Source organism: Lampetra planeri, chromosome 11 (genome assembly GCF_965212315.1).
Source record: "Lampetra planeri chromosome 11, kcLamPlan1.2.h2, whole genome shotgun sequence".
NCBI lineage: Eukaryota > Metazoa > Chordata > Hyperoartia > Petromyzontiformes > Petromyzontidae > Lampetra > Lampetra planeri.
Genome location: NC_136117.1, coordinates 5,223,576 through 5,242,859, shown reverse-complemented (window position 1 = coordinate 5,242,859; position 19,284 = coordinate 5,223,576). Strand labels below are relative to the sequence as shown.

The 19,284-nt window shown below is 41.9% G+C and overlaps 1 protein-coding gene across 2 annotated transcripts in view; it reads left to right on the top strand.

Moving 5' to 3' along the window:
• Positions 1 to 19,284, top strand: part of WASHC4 (WASH complex subunit 4) — a 103,982-nt gene that overhangs the window by 37,426 nt on the left and 47,272 nt on the right. For both annotated transcript variants that reach the window (XM_078598670.1, XM_078598669.1), the window contains exons 16-21: positions 701 to 808; positions 1,333 to 1,479; positions 2,536 to 2,615; positions 4,183 to 4,288; positions 6,427 to 6,543; positions 14,150 to 14,318. In XM_078598670.1, coding sequence (XP_078454796.1) covers positions 701 to 808; positions 1,333 to 1,479; positions 2,536 to 2,615; positions 4,183 to 4,288; positions 6,427 to 6,543; positions 14,150 to 14,318 — 727 coding nt within the window. The remainder of the gene's footprint in view (positions 1 to 700; positions 809 to 1,332; positions 1,480 to 2,535; positions 2,616 to 4,182; positions 4,289 to 6,426; positions 6,544 to 14,149; positions 14,319 to 19,284) is intronic.

Sequence of the window (19,284 nt, the reverse complement as noted above, 5' to 3'; positions counted from 1 at the left end):
AAAATCATACTTTAGACGTCAAAACCCATACCCCTAACTATATAATGTTTTCATTAATCCCCCCCCCCCACCACTTCACACTAGAAGGGCTCACAAGTTACGTCATCACATCTATCCCTCGATTTAAGGAATGAAGCAGGAGTATTTCTCCACAAATCTGGTTGCCACCTGATTCCGGTTTTAATTACTGGCGAAACATCGTACTCAGATGGTAAATGTTGTGGGTTTACTCTCCAACACACCGGTGTGCCATACGAGTAAAGAATTGGCACGTTCTGTTTATGTGACACACCTTACTAATTGGCTGTGTCGGGTGGTGGCGGGTTTAACGACACATTTATATTTACGTGATCTAACCCAAAAAAAAAATGTTACGGATGATAAATTACGTTGGATAATCTCCTAACATAATGTATGTTGAGCAATCGCTTATCCTGCATTCAAATGGTAACATGTGCTTTCTTGATTGATTGTGGTTTATCGGTAATATTGAAACAGGGCTACTCGGTAACATTGAACAGAGATTCAGAATGCTGAAGCAGTCGAGTTTTCCTGGTTGAGCAAATGCTCCTTTAAATTTATGGTCGATAGTTTATATTTTATATTTTAGGTGAGAAACATACCCCTTGTTTATGTCTTATTTTATTACCCTGGGCAATCATAGTTGTTCTTAAATAAATGTTTTATCGTTCCTCTACAGGCCATAGAATTCACCTTTCACCGGCGGACAATGATGGTGGCTGAGTGCGTGTCGCATATAACCCAACACCTGCAGTACCAAGCCCTCACTGCCATTGCGTCTGCTAAGGTACATCTTAACGACAACTACAAAAGACCGCATGTACGTCGTAATGCGCGACTGCATAGAAATATTCAGGCATTAAATTGGCAGTGATGTGAGTAGAATGTAACGTGTTGCCTTTTTCTTAGCTCCAGAGAAAGGCTGTTGGCCCCGGCATGTTGGCTTGATGTTCTGAATGTTTTTTTAATGTTTAAAATGTGCTCATTATGAATGTATGCAAGCATCTTCTCATAGCTGTTTAAAAAGTTCCTTAGTGTTAATCAAAACTGAGGAACATACTTAAAATGTAAATCAAAATTAACCACTGAAGTAAAACCTTGCAATATGATTATTTGTGGATTGTGCATGTTATGTTCGGTTTGACTATTAACCAAATAAGTAATTTGTGCTAAAGTACCAATGCACTCTGCTCACTGCGGTAATGCAATTTTCAATTAAACATCGTTATCATTAACTGCTCTCTCCCGGGATTAGTGATAAATTAGACGATCAGCAAGCACCTTTCTGCATTGACGCCCCCTCGTCTGTAGAAACGCGTCGTCTCGGACAAGAAGTACAGCGAGCGCCGTCTAGACGTCCTGTCGGCGCTCGTCCTTGCAGAAAATGCCCTCAATGGCCCGGGCACCAAGGAGCGACGCCTCATCACTGCGCTGGCTCTCAGCATTGGCACACAGATGGTACGTGCCCACTTCTTAGTGCACGTAATGCTTGGCAGGGCTGATCAGCCGTTGCATGAACACAGTTGGAAGAGTAGTGGCAAGAGTGTCAGAATGTGGGAGTGATGGGCATGGGTTAAGAAAAATTGTGTCTCCATGCAATCTGTACCTCCCGATTAGTGTGAAAGAAGTTCAACATACATATATTGTGTTTATTTTGTTTTCCTTCCCCCGCACCTCTGATTAGCACGGTTAGCTACGTACAGTGCAAAATAAGTTCAGCAAACATACATACATACATGCATTGTGAGTCCTAAACCATTATAGAGAAAAAAATTCAAAAACAAAAATCAAAAACTGGCCTTAACACCCACTACAGTAAATCTGGATGATGCCTAGGTCACCGACATTAATATCAATCGATATTCGTGGCATATATGTTTTTGCTCCTTGAGAGATGATGGGTTCAGTCGACCCTTTAACCAGCATTTGAATGGTGGACACTGATTATTAGAATGGAACCCGGCCAAATTGCCTATCAGCTGGATCCTATGCAGAAAATAAGCATTTGAGTCGTGTAGAAAAAGCTTTGAATGTAGCTTACCGTGGAGGATACCAAAATGTAGTACTGTGAATTTGGTGAGGAATGCTGAAAGTATTGTATGGGATAAGCAACTGCAAAGTTCAGAATACACTGTGGCAGGAAAGTACCATTAAGAGCAGGGTTGCAATGGTGCAGGATCGAGGAAAGCAGGTTCCCAACACAGATACTGAGTGGCATCGAGCAAGGGACATACCTAAAATCACATGGTGGTAGATCTTAAGAGCAGGTTTGGGAGGTCTGGTGTCTCCTGTGCAACAATTGAAAGGATGGCAAAGTGTGTGGTGGTATCAGTGACAAATTCTCATCAGTCATTCCCACTGAAGACGTATTTCAAGCTTGCACATCTTCAACATGAAAACCCAGCTCTTAGAATAAAGCCTACCGAGAATATAATCAGTAGGATATAGTCAACGTATGCATGTGATATGATTATTCAGGCATTTGTGTTAACGAGTTTCCAATTTATCTTGTAGAAAATTTTCCGGGAAGATGAGCTGTTGTCCCTGCAGCTTGTGATGAAAAAACTGGATTTGATCAGTGATCTGCGGGAGAGGTAAGGACACACCCCACTCATCGGTCGTGGGGGAACTCTTGCAATCGTTAGTGCTGTGGAGTTGCAGTAACACATACCTTCTGTAGTAAACAATGCTTCAAGAGTCTCTGCCCACCTGCCACTAGTCACCTAGCATTGCACATGCGCCTTGGTGACATTACTCTACCACTTAGTGGCAAACGTCGGTTGTTGCTTTTACGTGCTTTTATGTGTTTGTCGCTAAGTCGTATTGTTGAGCAGGATTGGGAGGTCTAGTGTCTCCTGTGCAGTCACTCGGTGAATCCCTTGTAATTCACAGTCAATGTGCCCTTAGGGATTGCAGCTTTTTAAACTTTTTTTTGACATTCAAGCTGCAAATTGAAAGTTATTTTTAAACTGGTTTCTCACCATTAACCGCTTCCTTGGGGTTTTTTATTCCGGGAAAAAAATATTGTGGGTTCAGTTTTTAGTTTTCACTTGGAAAAAAATACGAAACAAGTTGTCTCCATTTTTCGCCTCTGTTCTATTCATGGTTGAAAACTTTTGTTCACTAGAAACGTTTTAAAATGCTTCCGTGATGTTATTGTGCATCACTGCAGGGATATTTTAAGAAAAACGGAAGTAACAGAGTACCAACACCGGCACACACGCAGGTCACTTAAAGACATGTTTTCTCATTAACCAGAAAGCCCGAGACATACAAACCTAGGTATGTAATAAGAAGGCAACTGTTGGTTTCATTTTTTTGGGTTGCAGCTTCCATTTAGTTAAAATAATAACATGAATCACCTTTAACTCACGAGGCTACTGCTGAGGAAGGTCCATCTTGGGGTTGTTTCACCAAATCCACCTAAAGTGGCACTTAAAATCCAGTAAATGTGAATACGTATATTAATAGACATTAGGCAGGCGGGAGCGGCGGGTGGGCGGCGGTGTAGTGGACTATGGACGTGGCCACCCAAGTTTGAATTCCCGACAACGGCTAAAATCAGTGGCAAATAATATCTGAGCTGGTGTGCCCTCCCACTGCTTCAACAGTCTGCACTGCCAGGGGCGTGGAGCGTGATCACACAACTCCCATGATAGAAAAGTCATTCAAGCAGCAGTTGATTGACAAAGATTGTAAATGATTAATTATGATTAATAATAATATTAAAAAATGTCCATGTTACAACTACTCTATGGGTTGTTCAACCACCTGCTTGGTCAAGCAAGCATGATGATCCTCAGCCCATGGTGAAAATTCCACATTCTTTTTTTTATCTGGACCAGTCTATTCATGGGCACAACCATTGTGGACTTACACAATGTGGTACTCGTTTCAAGAGGCACAGAGTCATTATGGCAGCATCTCTTCACTAAAGGCAGCAGTTGAATACAAACCATCGTTTTAAGTATGTTCTCTTTCGTGTCTAATCTCAGGCTTGATCATTTGAAAATTAATTTTAAAAGATTTTAGATAAAATGTGTGTATTTGGCTTAATTGGTTCACAATTCAAATAATTGCAATACTCATGCCCTTGAGATTTTCCTGTTTGAAGTTCACAGTGCTTGGAATATATTAACGCATGCTGCTCTCTCCCTTCAGGCTACATTCACTCTGTGACTGCAGCTTCCTGTACTGGCACAGAAGTGTGATTCCCATCTATCTGGACGACGTGTTTGATGGCGCGAGTGATTCATCGCGTATGCACGTACGTTATAGTAATAATATTCCAGTGGCTGGATGACTCAATGGGCTCATGCACTTGTCAGAACACTGAATAAAAACTACTTAGGATCCTGGGTTACAATTTTAGCAGTAATGTGATTATGCAACGTTCTCAGGTCTGATTAGTTGATCGTCTCATCCTGGTCATCAATGGCTGTACAAAAAAAAGTCTTCAATTATGTTTTTCCCATCTTATTATTTTAGCTCTGAGATGTGATATTTTGATTTGATTGATATGTGACAAAAATAATCTTTGCAGAGAACAGTTTTTGCAGTACACGGTTGTGCTCCATAGCTCTGGGATGTGTCTTCAGGTTGTACTGTGGCTGGGTGTATGGAGGTGGAAAAGGATGGCAAGTTACCATTCTTGGATGTTTTAATCGAAATGAGACCGGATGGCTCAATTGGACACTTTGTCTACAGGAAAGCCACCCATACGTATGCCTACCTAAAACCTGACTCCCACCACCATCCATCCTAGAAGAATTCCCTCATCAAAACTCTACACCATAGAGCTCCATGTATTTCCAACCGTCATCACCTAGCCAGTGAACTGGAGCACGTGTACACCAAGCTCTCAAGATGAATGGATATTCAGACTACACAATCCGTAAAGCTATCACCCCAACCGTTGGGAAAGAACCATCTGAGGACCCAATCAAAACCATCACCTTGCCATACATAGCAGGGGTCACTACATTTTTTTCCAAAATCATGAGCAAGCACAAGATCCAGGTTCGATTTAACACAGTACAGAAAATTCGTGATCTGATCCCATCTGTGAAGGATGTGATCCCTGACATGCAATAACACGGCGTCTACAAACTAAGCTGTGTCTGCGGCAGTAGTTACATTGGGGAAATTAAGCGACATGTCTCGGACCGTGTTCGTGAACATAAGGCAGATCTGAAACACGGTCGGACCAATACCTCGGCCGTGGATGATCATTGTTTTAATGCGGTGGGCTCACACGAAATTGATTTCTCTAAGACGTAGGTACTTTGCAAGCCCACTGGCTATCAACAAAAATTCGTTCATGAAGCCATCCATATATATGGACACAGACACAATTTAAACCGAGAAGATGGGTACAAACTGAGCAATCATTGGAAGGACGTTATCAACCAGTTTAAGTCATAATTTGCTATAATGTTCCCATCCTACCACCTTCCGATGTTAGTTGTGCTTAACGCCCATTTCAAACTTGCGCTTTCACAGTCACTTCGCGCGCCAACCCCTTGGTTGCGGCTCTGCAATCCCTCATTAACATGCTAATCTCCCATTAACATGCTAATCTCTTGATTTGAAGCTTTCGTGACAGCAGGAATCCATACTCTTTGTTTCTTTCGGTAAAGTCACATACCTATGTGACTTTACCGAAAGAACCAAAGAGTATGTTAATCTCTCTTTAACATGCTAATTTTCACCTGGCAGCCCTTTGATTGGTGGAAAACCAACCACCCTCGGGTTGACTGCCCACTACTTACATCATCATTGGCTGCTGATATTTGGGTGACGCCCATTATAAACCCTTATAAACAGTTTGCCTTGGAAGCTAACCCCCCTTTTCCTGAAGACGACCGCTTGTGTTGCGATCGAAACGTCATAGTTTTTTGTTATTTTTTGTTATTTTCTTTTAACCTATCTACGTGACTTTACCGAAGGACCCAAGAATATAAACTATAAGCTATTTTAATTTTACAAGGCAAGGCCCACTGAGCGATATAGCTCTTTTTCAGAAGTGACCTGCCCACAAATTATATCTCAAGAATCATATCTCAGCAGCCAAATACTCTAAAATGCATGTTTCTGAATATGGAGGGAAAAACTGGAGGACACCGAGAAAATTCCACGCCACCACGGGGAGAGAAACATGCAAACTCCAAATATGCAGGTGTCCGGTTTGGGATTGAACCCACAATCTCCTCCATACCAAGCGAGATATTTAACACCTTGCCACCGCGGCTCCCCATCATCAGCCATGATCAATCCACTGCTGGATGAAGCCCTCCCAAAGCCCCTGCCACTTTTCACTGTCCTGCATTACAATAATCCATCACCCATACATGAACTGATCTCATCACTCGATCTCCCTGGTGGATATCCTTTTTGTTGTTGCAGTACATGTTTGCAGCTCTGAGAGACTGCGTGCCGCCCATGACGTACATCCGTCACCTGGACTCCCCCCAGCCACTCCTGGATGCCTTCAACAAGGAGATCACCCAAGTCTTCAAGGAGGTAGCTTTGCTTGCATGGTGCCTTGAAAAGTGGAATCCACATCTTAATGCAATGCTAATCAAATAAATACACAAATAAATAATGGTTGCTGTGTTCAAATCAGCATTTGTAGTATGTCATTAATCCTTAATTGGTTTCTTTTGGTTTAGATCATGTAGGTATTATGTCACTTAGAGATATGCAACTATCACTACCCAACAAAGCCACGCAAATAAAGTTGTCGTATGGGCAAATGTGCTAATTGAATGTGTTTTTCAGCAAACCTGTCATGTTGAAAAGCAAGTATAAGATTTGACATTTTTTTATGCTTCATCAGCGATTACAACAGGCATCATCAGGTGTTAGCAACAGCTCAGATCTCGAGCGAATGCGCTTATTAATGTAGGTCTCTAAGTATATAATTTTACTGTGGTGAGTGGTATTTGAGCACTTAACTAACTAACTGAATACCACTTTATACTAGGTCAATGGTAACTTTAGTTAAAGATGCATCCCTGCAATTGCTTACTCACTCCACTGCAGGCAGAAGGGCCTCCACTAGAGGGAGCTCTAAAGAGCCCCTTGAGAAGATATTTTGGCCTACTCTTCTACACTTACCAGATATCTTGGAAGTACCCCCAATCAATGATCCGGTGTATCCATTTATACAGCTGGGTGTACAGAGATGGCAGAATTTAACGCGCAAAGTATTCGCTCTCGCTCGTGGAGAGAGAACGACTTAAGGAACATGAGGATTCACAGATTAGGAGGAAGGTAGTCACGTGATGAGCCGGCGCCAATAATTGTTTGACCTCTGCGTTCCTCCTATTATAAGGTGTTATCGGCCAATTAATGGGTATTTACATGCGGGAGGAAGCAGGAAGACCCGAAGAAAACCCACGCATGTGAGAGGGAAGTACTATCTCATACAGGCAGATAGGTGGAGTCCCCATTTGTGCACTGTAGCCTCCTAAAAGCCAGGATATGGCACCTTGATGTGCACGGGAAGGACGTTTAACAACAGTTTTCCTTGTGCCTCCATTGTACCGGATTATTACAGACGTGCACCACCACCACTGGGCTTAGTTTTAGTATATTAATTTATTACTATTTATTTTTATTCAGTGATTTGCTTACCTTTCCTAAACTCTGCACTCCTGTCGTGTTTTGTATTGACCCGCTCCTACTGGACATCTGTGAAAAAAATAGCTTCATAGCTCATCGGATTTCTCCAGGATAAGTAAAGATTATCATGCTGATATTATGGTTATCTCTGTATGGAGACACTGGATTCTGACCTTTTATTTCACACAACATCTTGAATGAAGATACCTTTCTGAGCCGATACAGAGTTAATTTATAAAAAAAAAACATTCCAATATAAAGTGGTTTAATCCTACTCGAGCATTTATTGCCAAATAAGTGATTTAATTTTAATTTCCGAGACCCTCTTATGGGTTGTTCACCTCTCGTGTATGCTGGAAATTAGAGCTCAAATTTGCTTTACATATATACAGGCTAGACGTTTTTTTTTGTAATATGCTTACATTATAGCACAGGCATATGTAGCTTATTTTTAATATGAAAATTATAGTCATGTGGAACACCTGCAATGATTTCCACTCCTTACAAATGGACACCTTACATATTACACACAATTCATTCATTTCTGTGGCACAAAGCACTTTGATCTGGAGGATGCACTCTATCATTAAAATAAACCCTTGGGCTAGCTTTGAGCAAACATTTTAAAACATAACTCAAAACATAGTGAATCCTTCCTGAAATGGAAGTGGTAGAGAATCTAAGCTCATTAAGCCATTCCTATCAAACTATTGAAGATATTTCAAGCCATTGTATATTGCCTGTTAGGATATGGATGTATTGGCAGTACACCAGTGCAGCATAACACACTGGTTCTCATGAAACAGTCTTAAAATAAAAATGTGAACTGACATTCGTCTTCCAACTGCTTCGACATCATGCAAACTGATTTTAACGCACCTACAAGATTTACTGACCGGGGTTGCGAATCGTGTGAAAATAAATAATTGTTGCACAAAAATGTGTTTTTATATTGTGCAAAAATGTGTTTTCATACCCGTGTACCGCCAATACGTTAATATATATGAATCAGAATCATGGATGATTACAAAGAAAATTAGGAAAATTATACAAATAAGGGTGGAGAGGTACATGCTTGGAATTAAAACTGAGAAACTAGAAGAGGAAAACTTGTAATAGAGCATATCCACAAGTTAAAGCCGGTGCCGTGGCGTTCTTTTCTTTAAAAATTTCATAACAACGTTGAAGTGAATCAATGCATATTAAATGAGATGATGTTCCATAATTCGTTGGTGACATTATAGTGAAACAAGATAAAGAGCAGCAATCTAAATTGAGGGCTTGCTGTTTGATAGCCACGGCTGACACATAGTGGCAAATTATATCTGAATCGGTCCTGGTGCCCTCTCTTCAATAGCCCACACTGACCAGTGTGGTGAAGTAAAGTCAAGCTACCCCTATGATCGACGTGGCGTGGGGAGGCCTTCATCCAAAAGAGAATTGACATAGTGCTGCAAGTGATTAATTTCAGGGTTCTATTTCTATAACTGCAAAAGTAGTGCTGTGTTGTCATATTCCAGGGGCTAATACACTGCTCACTGGAATAGTTACAAGCGGAAATGTCTTTGTCTCTTGCTATGATGCTGACGGCACAATTGTAGAGATACAGACACTCAATATAGGACTTTCGTCAGTCATTATTACATAATTGGATAAAATATAATTATATATTGGGCGAGTTAAACCAAATTGTGAATATCAGTTGTTGTTTCTATATTTTAATGTTTCATGCTTGTGTAGTGGCGTGCCGTGCGGGGTTAGCAAAAGGGTGAGGTAACACTGGAGTGGCGCGGCAGCAATTAGGGGGTAAAGCATGGATGGAATGCAACTGAGGTCGCGCAGGTGTAAGCGTGGAGACATGGATTCGGCACCGGAGCGGCGGCAGCAATAAGGGGAGAAGCATTGATTGGGTCGGTGCAGTTGGGGGCGAGCAGGTGTGTGCGTTGGGGCACGGGGTAGACGCCGGAGAGGCGGGAGATGGAAGGCGATAAAAGAAAGAGAGAGCACGTGCCGGAGGTGCCGTGGAGGCACCAGCTTAATGGGGGGGTAAGTGGGGACCCAACATGAGGAGGGATATATAAGGGAGTGTGCGGAGCAGCATGGGAAGTTGGTTGGTTGGTGCTCAAGGGGTGAAGAACACGAGTCGAGGAGAAGACGCCTGGGACCTCGCCCTCCTTACCTCGTCCTCCCCAGCAGTGTTGGCTGATCCCCTGCTGGGGGCAGGGATAAGTCGGAGGTGTGAGGGAAGCAGGACAGGGTAGCGGAGTATAGAGTGAGAGAGAGAGAGCGGGGGATACAGAGTGGTTACCGCGCACGAGGTGTGCGGATGTGAGTAGGGGGAAGTTGGGGAGTTCATTACAAGGGTGTGTGTGTTAGTGTAAGTGAGGAGCATCCACACTGGAGGCAAGGTAAATACAGTGACACAGGAGAAAAGTTAAATGTCCGTGTGAGTACAACACTACACTTGTAGTGTTTGTTCAAATTGTAGGCATATTTCCTGCTATTTTATGAACAAATGTATGTGTCTGCTGCATCAGTGCAGATCTGTGGGGTCATAAGTATCGTAATTACTTGTTACAGTTAAATTAGACAACAGCAAACTGACGTTTTCTGTCCATCAGATGCATTAATTATACAGCACACGTTAATTAGCGAATTGTGTAATCTAACTTCCTTGATTAAAACAACAAGCTTACAATCTACTGGTCTATCATGAATGAGGTGACCTCAAAGACGTTGCAATCTCGCCGAGTATATGATGTATCCTTTATATTTGTTGGCCTGTCTATCACGTTTGCTAAATTCGCACCGTAGAGATCTTTGTATTATAATGTAGCTGTGTAATAAAATAACTGGGCTTGCTTTGATTACATTTATTTCATTTCGGTGGGGGTGGGGAAAAATTATCATTCACAGGGGGATGGTGGGGGGCTGTGTAGCAGTCCAGCCCCAGCCTGCAAAGGTGCCACCATGGCTGGCTGGGCAATCTATCCGAGGCCGGGGGCTCTGCACGGGACTAGGCCTCACCACGGCACTGAAGTTAGTAGTTAGAACTATGGAGTCGATATATACTATTATAGAGGCGGGAGATATGACTATGTGGTCGGTAGATACTACTGTAGAGTCGGTAGATACTCTTGTAAAGTCGGGAGATACTACTGCAGAGTCGGTAGATGCTATTGTAGAGTCAGTAGATACTACTATAGAGTAAATAGATACTACTATAGATTCAGTAGATACTACTGTAGAGTCAGTAGATACTACTCTAGAATCGGTATATAATACTCCAGTCAGTAGATTCCACTATAGTCAGTATATACTGCTGCAGAGTCTGTAGTTACAACTATAGAGTCAGCAGATACTACTATAGAGTTAGTTACTACTATAGATTCAGTAGATACGACTGTAGAGTCAGTATTTACTACTATCGGGTTGGTTCATACTACTATAGAGTCGGCAGATACTACTATAGAGTCAGTATATACTACTACAGTCAATAAATACTATTATGCAGTCAGTAGATACTACTACGGTGAGTAGATACTATTGTATAGCAGAGGTGTGGACTCGAGTCATGTGACTTGGACTCGAGTCAGACTCGAGTCATGAATTTGATGGCTTGCGACTCGACTTGGACTTGCATAACAATGACTTTGTCCCACCTCTGAGGTGTGGACTCGAGTCATGTGACTTGGACTCGAGTCAGACTCGAGTCATGAATTTGATGACTTGCGACTCGACTTGGACTTGCATAACAATGACTTTGTCCCACCTCTGTTGTATAGTAAGTAGATACTACTGTCATTAGAAACTGTAAGAGCCATAAGACAGAAAGAGAATGTATTATTTCTGTGTATACATTTAATGAACATCTGTTATACATTTGTTGACAGATTGGGCTTACTTGACTTGGAATATTCCAACTGTTTAGAACCCCCTTTTGGTTAGACTGGTTGAACCCATGACGTCACTTCCGGTCTGCCAGTATGTTTTTATGAGAAGTTTTTAGATATATATTTTTCCCCCGGGCAACGCCGGGTACTTCCCGCTAGTGCACTTATTTATTTTTCCTTCTACAGTCTCAATCGAGTCTAAATGTAGGAGTATCTGCAGAATATTGATATGATTCTGTCCAGTTAATTTAGGATGTAAATTAGCCACTGGGTCCAAGTCTATCTCTTTAGCTCTACTTTTTCCAAACATCCTTTTATACACCACACATTTAAGGCTTAATATATATAGTATATGGGGATGCTTCGGCCATTGGCCTTTCTTTTTCGCACATCATTTCTGGAAACGTCACATATATTATTTTCTTTTAAGGCAGTGTTACATAATAAATGCCACTATAGTAGTAAATACCTAAGTATAGTCATGATAGGAGCACATATATTTTTTCTTGCAAAGCTACCAGTGTTATTGACGAATTGACGGATGTTTTTGTTGTTAATTGTGCTAGTGCACTGCTGCCAATGAAGCATCACCGGATAATTTCCTTACAACACCAATGATTTATATTCTGATTGCATTACAGTGCCGTGACCTTCATCATCCTTAATTGGGAAGGTGGTACCATGTCTCAAGCACTGTACTCTTAATTGGAAGGGTGTGAGTTCAAATCAGAATTTTGCTCAGTCCGTCATTCCCCCATGGCAGAAAAAATGTGTTTGGAAGATCTTGTAGAAAAGTCAACAGCGGTTGCTCTGTGCAATACATTACAATTTTTTATTTATAGAACATCTAAATGCAAATGCATCGTAGGATGCTGTACAGAAAGTGTGGCATGCATCTCAAGGGTAAAAGTGAGGTGTTTATATTTAAAAATAGAGGTTTGATGGAAATCACTTAAGTGTGTCCCACATGCCACTTGCTAGTAATAATAGTGGATATTTCTGCTTTGGCTTTCATAAGAAAAACCCACCGTAAGCTGCTATTAACACCATATACAAAGAGCACCCACAAACTGAAAAGGTCAATCTTTGGGGGGGGGACAAGCAATTTGGCGCACAGCACAACTAACCCAATAATGACTCAACCCTTAACCAGTATTAAGCCTTTTCACTGACCCGAACCCCAAGTCTCTCCCTGGTTATTTACCAGAATCCCAGTTGTTTCCTTGTTCAATTTTGGTGTGAACATCACCCTTATTGTAAGATATTGTAAGATACATCCTAGTGCTTCGCTCCTGGGGACGTAGAGTTTCCGCCATTGACTCATGGGCCACCAATGAAGAAGACCACCACCCAGAACTCTGTTGAATATTGAGTGAAAGACTGATGATTCTCACTCCACCCCTAAAGCCCCCCCCCCTCCACACCATTGATTCAATTATAATTAGAAGTAACAATTCAATTCAATAATTTGTTTACATTTTTGTCTTCATTTCACTGCCTTGTTTGTCTTATCAATCCATGTTTGTGTCTTGTTTTTGTTTGCTTAAATATATCATTCACATACAATTTGCATAAATTATAATGCCTTTCATGCACAAATTGATGCATGTATTGTGAGTATAAGGCATTTAAACTGATGTCTGTCAGTCTCAGTGCTGGCTTTTCACTAAATTAAGTGCAGAACCACATTTAATATGATTGGATTTTTGTGCAATCATTGGTGACCGGGCCAAAACCATCAATTTGCTATGTTTCAGTACCCAGTATAATCATAGGCTGCTGTAGTTGTTTGTGCTAGCGTGTCAGTTATTTGAAGCATACACGATGCATTATGTGTCACTACAGATGCACTGTGTGTGGCATACGGATACATTGTGTCGCATACTGATGCATTGTGTGTCACGCAGTCATCTCTGTGCTGTATCCCCACTCCTCTCGGTCCACATACATCTCTTCACACATCAGGTCATCGTGACTGGCTCATTATTGAACACCGTCCCACATTAACTTTTTTGACAATAATCAATATATGTCAGTGTGTCCCCTTCCCCAAAGAGCATGTGACGGTATTGGCAGGCAGCCTTAGTGGGAGTCTAAAACAGCTACGGCAAGGGCCATTCAAATAACATTTAGCCATCTTAACACGAAGACTTTTGCGACCAATATCATTCGTATTAAAGGTTTTTTTTCGTGGGGTTATATCACCTAAATATAAATGTGTTGTTAACCCACCACCACCCGACACAGCCAATTAGCAGGGTTTGTCACGTTAATAAAACGTGCCACTTATTTACTACTTCAGGACACTGGTGTATTGGAGAGTAAACCCATAACATGTACAATAATTGGCACGTCTTATTTACGTGACGAACCTTATTAACTTATGGGGTCGGGTAGTGGTGGATTAATGGCACATTTATATTTACTCAATCTAACCTAAAAAAAAACGTTGTCACGAATTTAGCCATCTGTTGTTTTCTTTTCTTACAACACAATGTTAATAATTTGTTTGGCTTGGTGTTCTTACTCTGCTGAGATTTTCATTGAAACAGGTGGGGAATTTCGTGTTACGTTATAATGCATGTGCTTCCTAATCCACCTGCCCACAGCACTTGCTGGACAAGCTGTGCAAGGAAATAGAGAAGGACCTCCGACTGTCCGTGCATACCCACCTCAAACTGGACGACCGCAACCCCTTCAAGGTGGGAATGAAGGACCTGGTGCCCTTCCTGGACATCAGGCCCGTGCGCTTCTTTAACCACTTCATCAACATCAAAGGTAGGACTCATCGCCTACTGCATTCATAGCACCGCATCCACACCCAGTGCATGGTGCTGTGGTTCTTTCGGTAAAGTCACGTAGGTATAAAATAAAATAAATTAAATTACGACGTTTCGGGCGCAACACAAGCATCCGTCATCAGGTGGGACAACCACAGCCAAAAACAATTGCTGAAGTGGGCAAAAGGGCTGCTTGTAACAAGAGGCTATATAGGTAAGAGAGGGTGGAGGAGCCAGGGAGGAGAGATAGAGAGGGTGGGGGTGTGGGGTAGGGAGAGTGGGGAGCTGCAAGCACGACAAAATGCCGGGGCTGGGAAGTGAACAGGGCTGGGGGAGTAGGAGGGCTGAAGAAACTAGAGATGCGGATATGAAGGCAAACTATAAAGCAGTTAAGGTTTTACCTGGTTAATAACATCCTTCCAATGATTGCTCAATTTGTATCCATCTTCTCGGTTGAAGCTATGTCTATGTTTATATATCTGGATGGCTTCATGAACAAACCTTTGATAGAAGCCTGAAGGTTTGCAAAGCACCTTGGTCTCGGAAAAAACAACATCATGAGAGCCCACAGCGTTATAGCAATGGTCAGCCACGGCGGAGGTATTAGTCCTGCCGTGTTTCAGATCTGACTTGTGCTCGCGAACACGGTCCGAGACATGTCGTTTCGTTTCCCCAATGTAACAATCACCATAGGTGCAACTTAGTTTGTAGACTGCAGGATATTGCATGTCAGGAATGACATCCTTCACAGATGGGATTAGATCACGGATTTTGTGTACTGTACTGAATCGGACCTGGATCTTGTGTTTGTTTAAGATTTTGGAAATCTTTTTGGTAACGCCTGCTATGTACGGTAACGTGATGGTTTTGATCGGCGGACCGTGTTCGCGGGCACAAGTCAGATCTGAAACACGCTAGGACTAATACCTCCGCCGTGGCTGACCATTGTTATAACGCTGTGGGCTCTCATGATATTGTTTTTTCCGAGACCAAGGTGCTCTGCAAACCTTCAGCTTACTATGAAAGGTTTGTTCATGAAGCAATCTAGATATATAAACATAGACATAACTTCAACCAAGAAGATGGATACAAATTGAGCAATCATTGGAAGGATGTTATTAACCAGGTAAAACCTTAACTGCTTTATAGTTTGCCTTCATATCCGCATCTCCAGTTTTTTCAGCCTCCTACCCCCAGCCCCGCTCACTTCCCAGCCCCGGCATTTTGTCGTGCTTGCAGCTCCCCACTCTCCCTACCCCACACCCCCACCCTCTCTATCTCTCCTCCCTGGCTCCTCCCCCCTCTCTTACCGACATAGCCTCTTGTTACAAGCAGCCCTTTTTCCCACTTCAGCAATTGTTTCTTGCTGTGGTTGTCCCACCTGATGATGGATGCTTGTGTTGCGCCCAAAACGTCGTGATTAAATTTATTTTATGTTATACCTACGCGACTTTACCGAAAGAACCAAAGAATATGGATCCCTGCAGTCACGAAAACTTCAAATCTAGATTCATGGTGCTGTGGTTATAAACAATGTCATCGAAGTGAAAGTTGGGTCTGATGGCAGTTGGTGGGTTTTTGGTAGGAGGTAGTTAGGTGGCTATGATGAGATGTTTGCACCATGTGTGACAATTATTTGTGGGTGTCTGTCTGTAATTTCTTGGTAACTATGCCTCGTCATTTCTATTGTTTAGTTTGTGTCTCTCCCCATGTATCTACCACTCCATGTGCTTCTGTGTCTGTGTTTTTTTTTTGTTTCTATATAATTATTCCTCCCATCTTACGATGGCTATGATTAGGATGCAAGGGTATTTGTAAAGAGCAGCCCAGATGTGTATAATTGTATGGGGGTGTTGGCAATTTTTTGGTTATGCCAAGGCTATGCCGCTCAAGCGGTCTTTGAAAGAAACTGAGTGAGCAGCTTAACGGCCAACCTGAGCCGCCGCATTTGATGCTGAGCCAGAGCCTAGCCCATACTCAGAATACAGTCTGGAGGGAGACGGACTCATCAGTTACTTTTTTTAAAGGATACAAAAAAAGATTAAAAAATAAATATATTTTGGTTCTAAAATTCATATTCACAGGAAACGTAAACACGGTATTTCGTATTTATCGGAAAAGTAAATAGTGCTGTTTGGTGCACCCCTAATTAATATCACTTTATAGGATGGTATATAATCTTATTTGGATAGACTGGCTCCCAAAATCGGAAAGTATCTTTTTCCATTTCAGACAAAGGGCTGCAAATAAAATATGATTGTTGCTCCATGCCTTTTTAAGCCATGGAGACATTGACATTTAACTCAAGAGATAATGCATCCATAAGATAAAAAAAACTCAAGGAAAACAAGAACAGGATAATGACTCAAAGTATACATAATGTTCTTATTTTCGCTAGAAAGAAAGTACATCTGTCAGTTCATTTCTTGGCCACAAACAAGGGGGCAATCTGCACTCACCGTTGCCTGCCTCTTGTTAAGCTTCTGTGAACTCGTTCACCTTGCAGCTAGATGGCTCAAAGTATAAGCTGCCTCAGGAAATAATTTATTTTATACTTTCCAACATAGATTAATGTTTTCGCGCATATTGGCTGTCGGTCCGTCTTAGTGCCTATCTAACATGGGTGGGGGTTGGGTGAAAAGATAACTCTTGTAAACATCTTATAGGGGCTTACGCTACGGAAAACCAGCCGCCATTGATAAGTTGCTTAAAACCTGGAAACAACCAACGCTAACATTGCCTCTGCATATTTTGCATGCCTTGCCCCCTCCCCTCTCAATTAGATCATTACGTGTGATTTGATCTGGATTGTGTTGTCTATCGACCTAAATGAAAACCCACCTGCTATTAATACAGCATTTATAACATCAACATCCTCAACAACGATCTACCCAATGCTGGATCAAGGCCTCTCCGTCTTCACCATCCATAACAGTCAAGCAATGCCACAATTTGTCTCGCTCCTGTGCATGAGTCAGTGCCACCTGCCACACTCTTTGCCAACATGGCCCTGCCAGAAGAGATTTGCTCTCGCCAGTGAAGCCACTATCCAATCCATTTGTTTCATTTGTGGCCTACAGATGTGCTGCTTCCCGAGTGCTTGGTGCAAATGAAACAATTATCATTTTGCGGTGAAATACTTCCTAGGACATATGTTGGAAATATTTATATAATCCTTGCATATGTATCCTCTTTCTCCCTTGTATTGTTTTCTCCTCTGTGTCCTTGTAGCACAACGTTAATGGTCACGTGCTATCGTGAGCTAGTCATGCAAGTCCATCCCCAATGCAACCACATCATCCCCTAATAGAGTGATTAGATGACTCTCACTGTTACTGTTTTTTACTGATGTTAAATTCCATTGTGTTTTTTTTACGTGTTATAAAAACATATTTTTGTTCATTATAATTTATAATGCTTCATAGAATATGAATTCGTGTTCATATTTTGTCTTTATTATACATTCCATACTGGTCATTACATTTATTGTTTTAATAATTTATCTTATGGTATGTCGTGTATTGTATGTACTTTTATTACTGGATTTATTATGTATTGTGTGTCATTGTAACGATTAGGTCTTGCATTTATTATCTTCTGTTTTTCTTCATGTGTATTGAGCATGTTAGGGGTTGTGTAGTATATACCTTGTACGTTAAATATTGGATGTTTTACTCAATTAGTACAATAAGCAAAACATACAATACACGATGCAATAATTATAATTATTTCATTCTGAATTTTATGTTATGTATTGTTAGGTGACTTGTAATGGGCCAATATCTATCAACTGCTGAATTAAGGCCTTCCAAATTTATCACTCAACCTCAGTCTTGGGATCCAATAAATCCATCTAGTTCCTGCACATGAGCTAATATGATCACTCCATCTCCTTGGTAGTTATCCTCTAAGGCAGGGGTCCCCAACCCCCGGGCCGCGGACTGGTACCGGTCCGTGGCCTATTAGGAACCGGGCCGCACAGCAGGAGGTGAGCGGTGAGACCGCACGTGGCCTGCCTCCATTAGTTTATTATTGACCACTTCCGTCCGTGCCTCTTTCCCGCACTGCGCACTTGTCTCAGTCACAGTTTTGGTAAGCCCACAAGCTCTAACCCCTGGCCAAAATGAGTAAAAACCAAACGTCGCTGGAGAGCTTTTTTGAAACGGGGGAAAGACCCAATGATGAACCCCCCCCCTCCCGCCGGTCCGTGAAAAAATTGTCTTTCACGAAACCAGTCCCTGGTGCCAAAAAGGTTGGGAACCGCTGCTCTAAGGCATGTTCCCTCCCCTTGGCTGCCGCTTTGTCTTTTGTAACACAAGGCAACTCCCCCCCCCCCCCCAAGAGCCAATATCGACAAGCCTAGTGTCTCCAAGTTCCAATGAAGTGTGAGGTAGTGCTTTTCTCTACGAGTACCCCTGAGCCAGTTGTGAATATTCAAGATTTCCATTGCAGAGGGGCGAGTCTCTCCAGAGGACAACCACTGTGGAAGTTCCACAGAGTGATACTCGTTTCAACAACCCCGGGGTGATGAGAGACTGATTAAGCACCCGGTCATAACTAAAATGTGATTAAATAAATTGCACCTTTCACCGAAGATCTCAAAGCGCTCTAAAAGAAACACCAGCAAACGATGTCAGTATAAAACAACTTGTGAAAAAAAAGCAAATGCCCCAATAATAAAATCAATGTTTAAAGTCATTTACTGAAGTAACTAATGGTTGAATAAACAGAAGTGTGTAAATATGGCTCAGAGATTTTGATATCTCATGGAAGAGAGTTCCAGAGTCTGAGGGCTCCACGCCTATCCACTGAAGCAGATAAGATTTGCATTCCGAGATCTTGGAGATCTTGAGGGGACGTATGGCAGGTCGACTGGGGCACGGTGGTTCAGAGCTTTGTAGGTTAGCAATAAGATTTTAAACTGAATCTTATATGGATTTGGAAGCCAGTGCAGAGGCCAACAC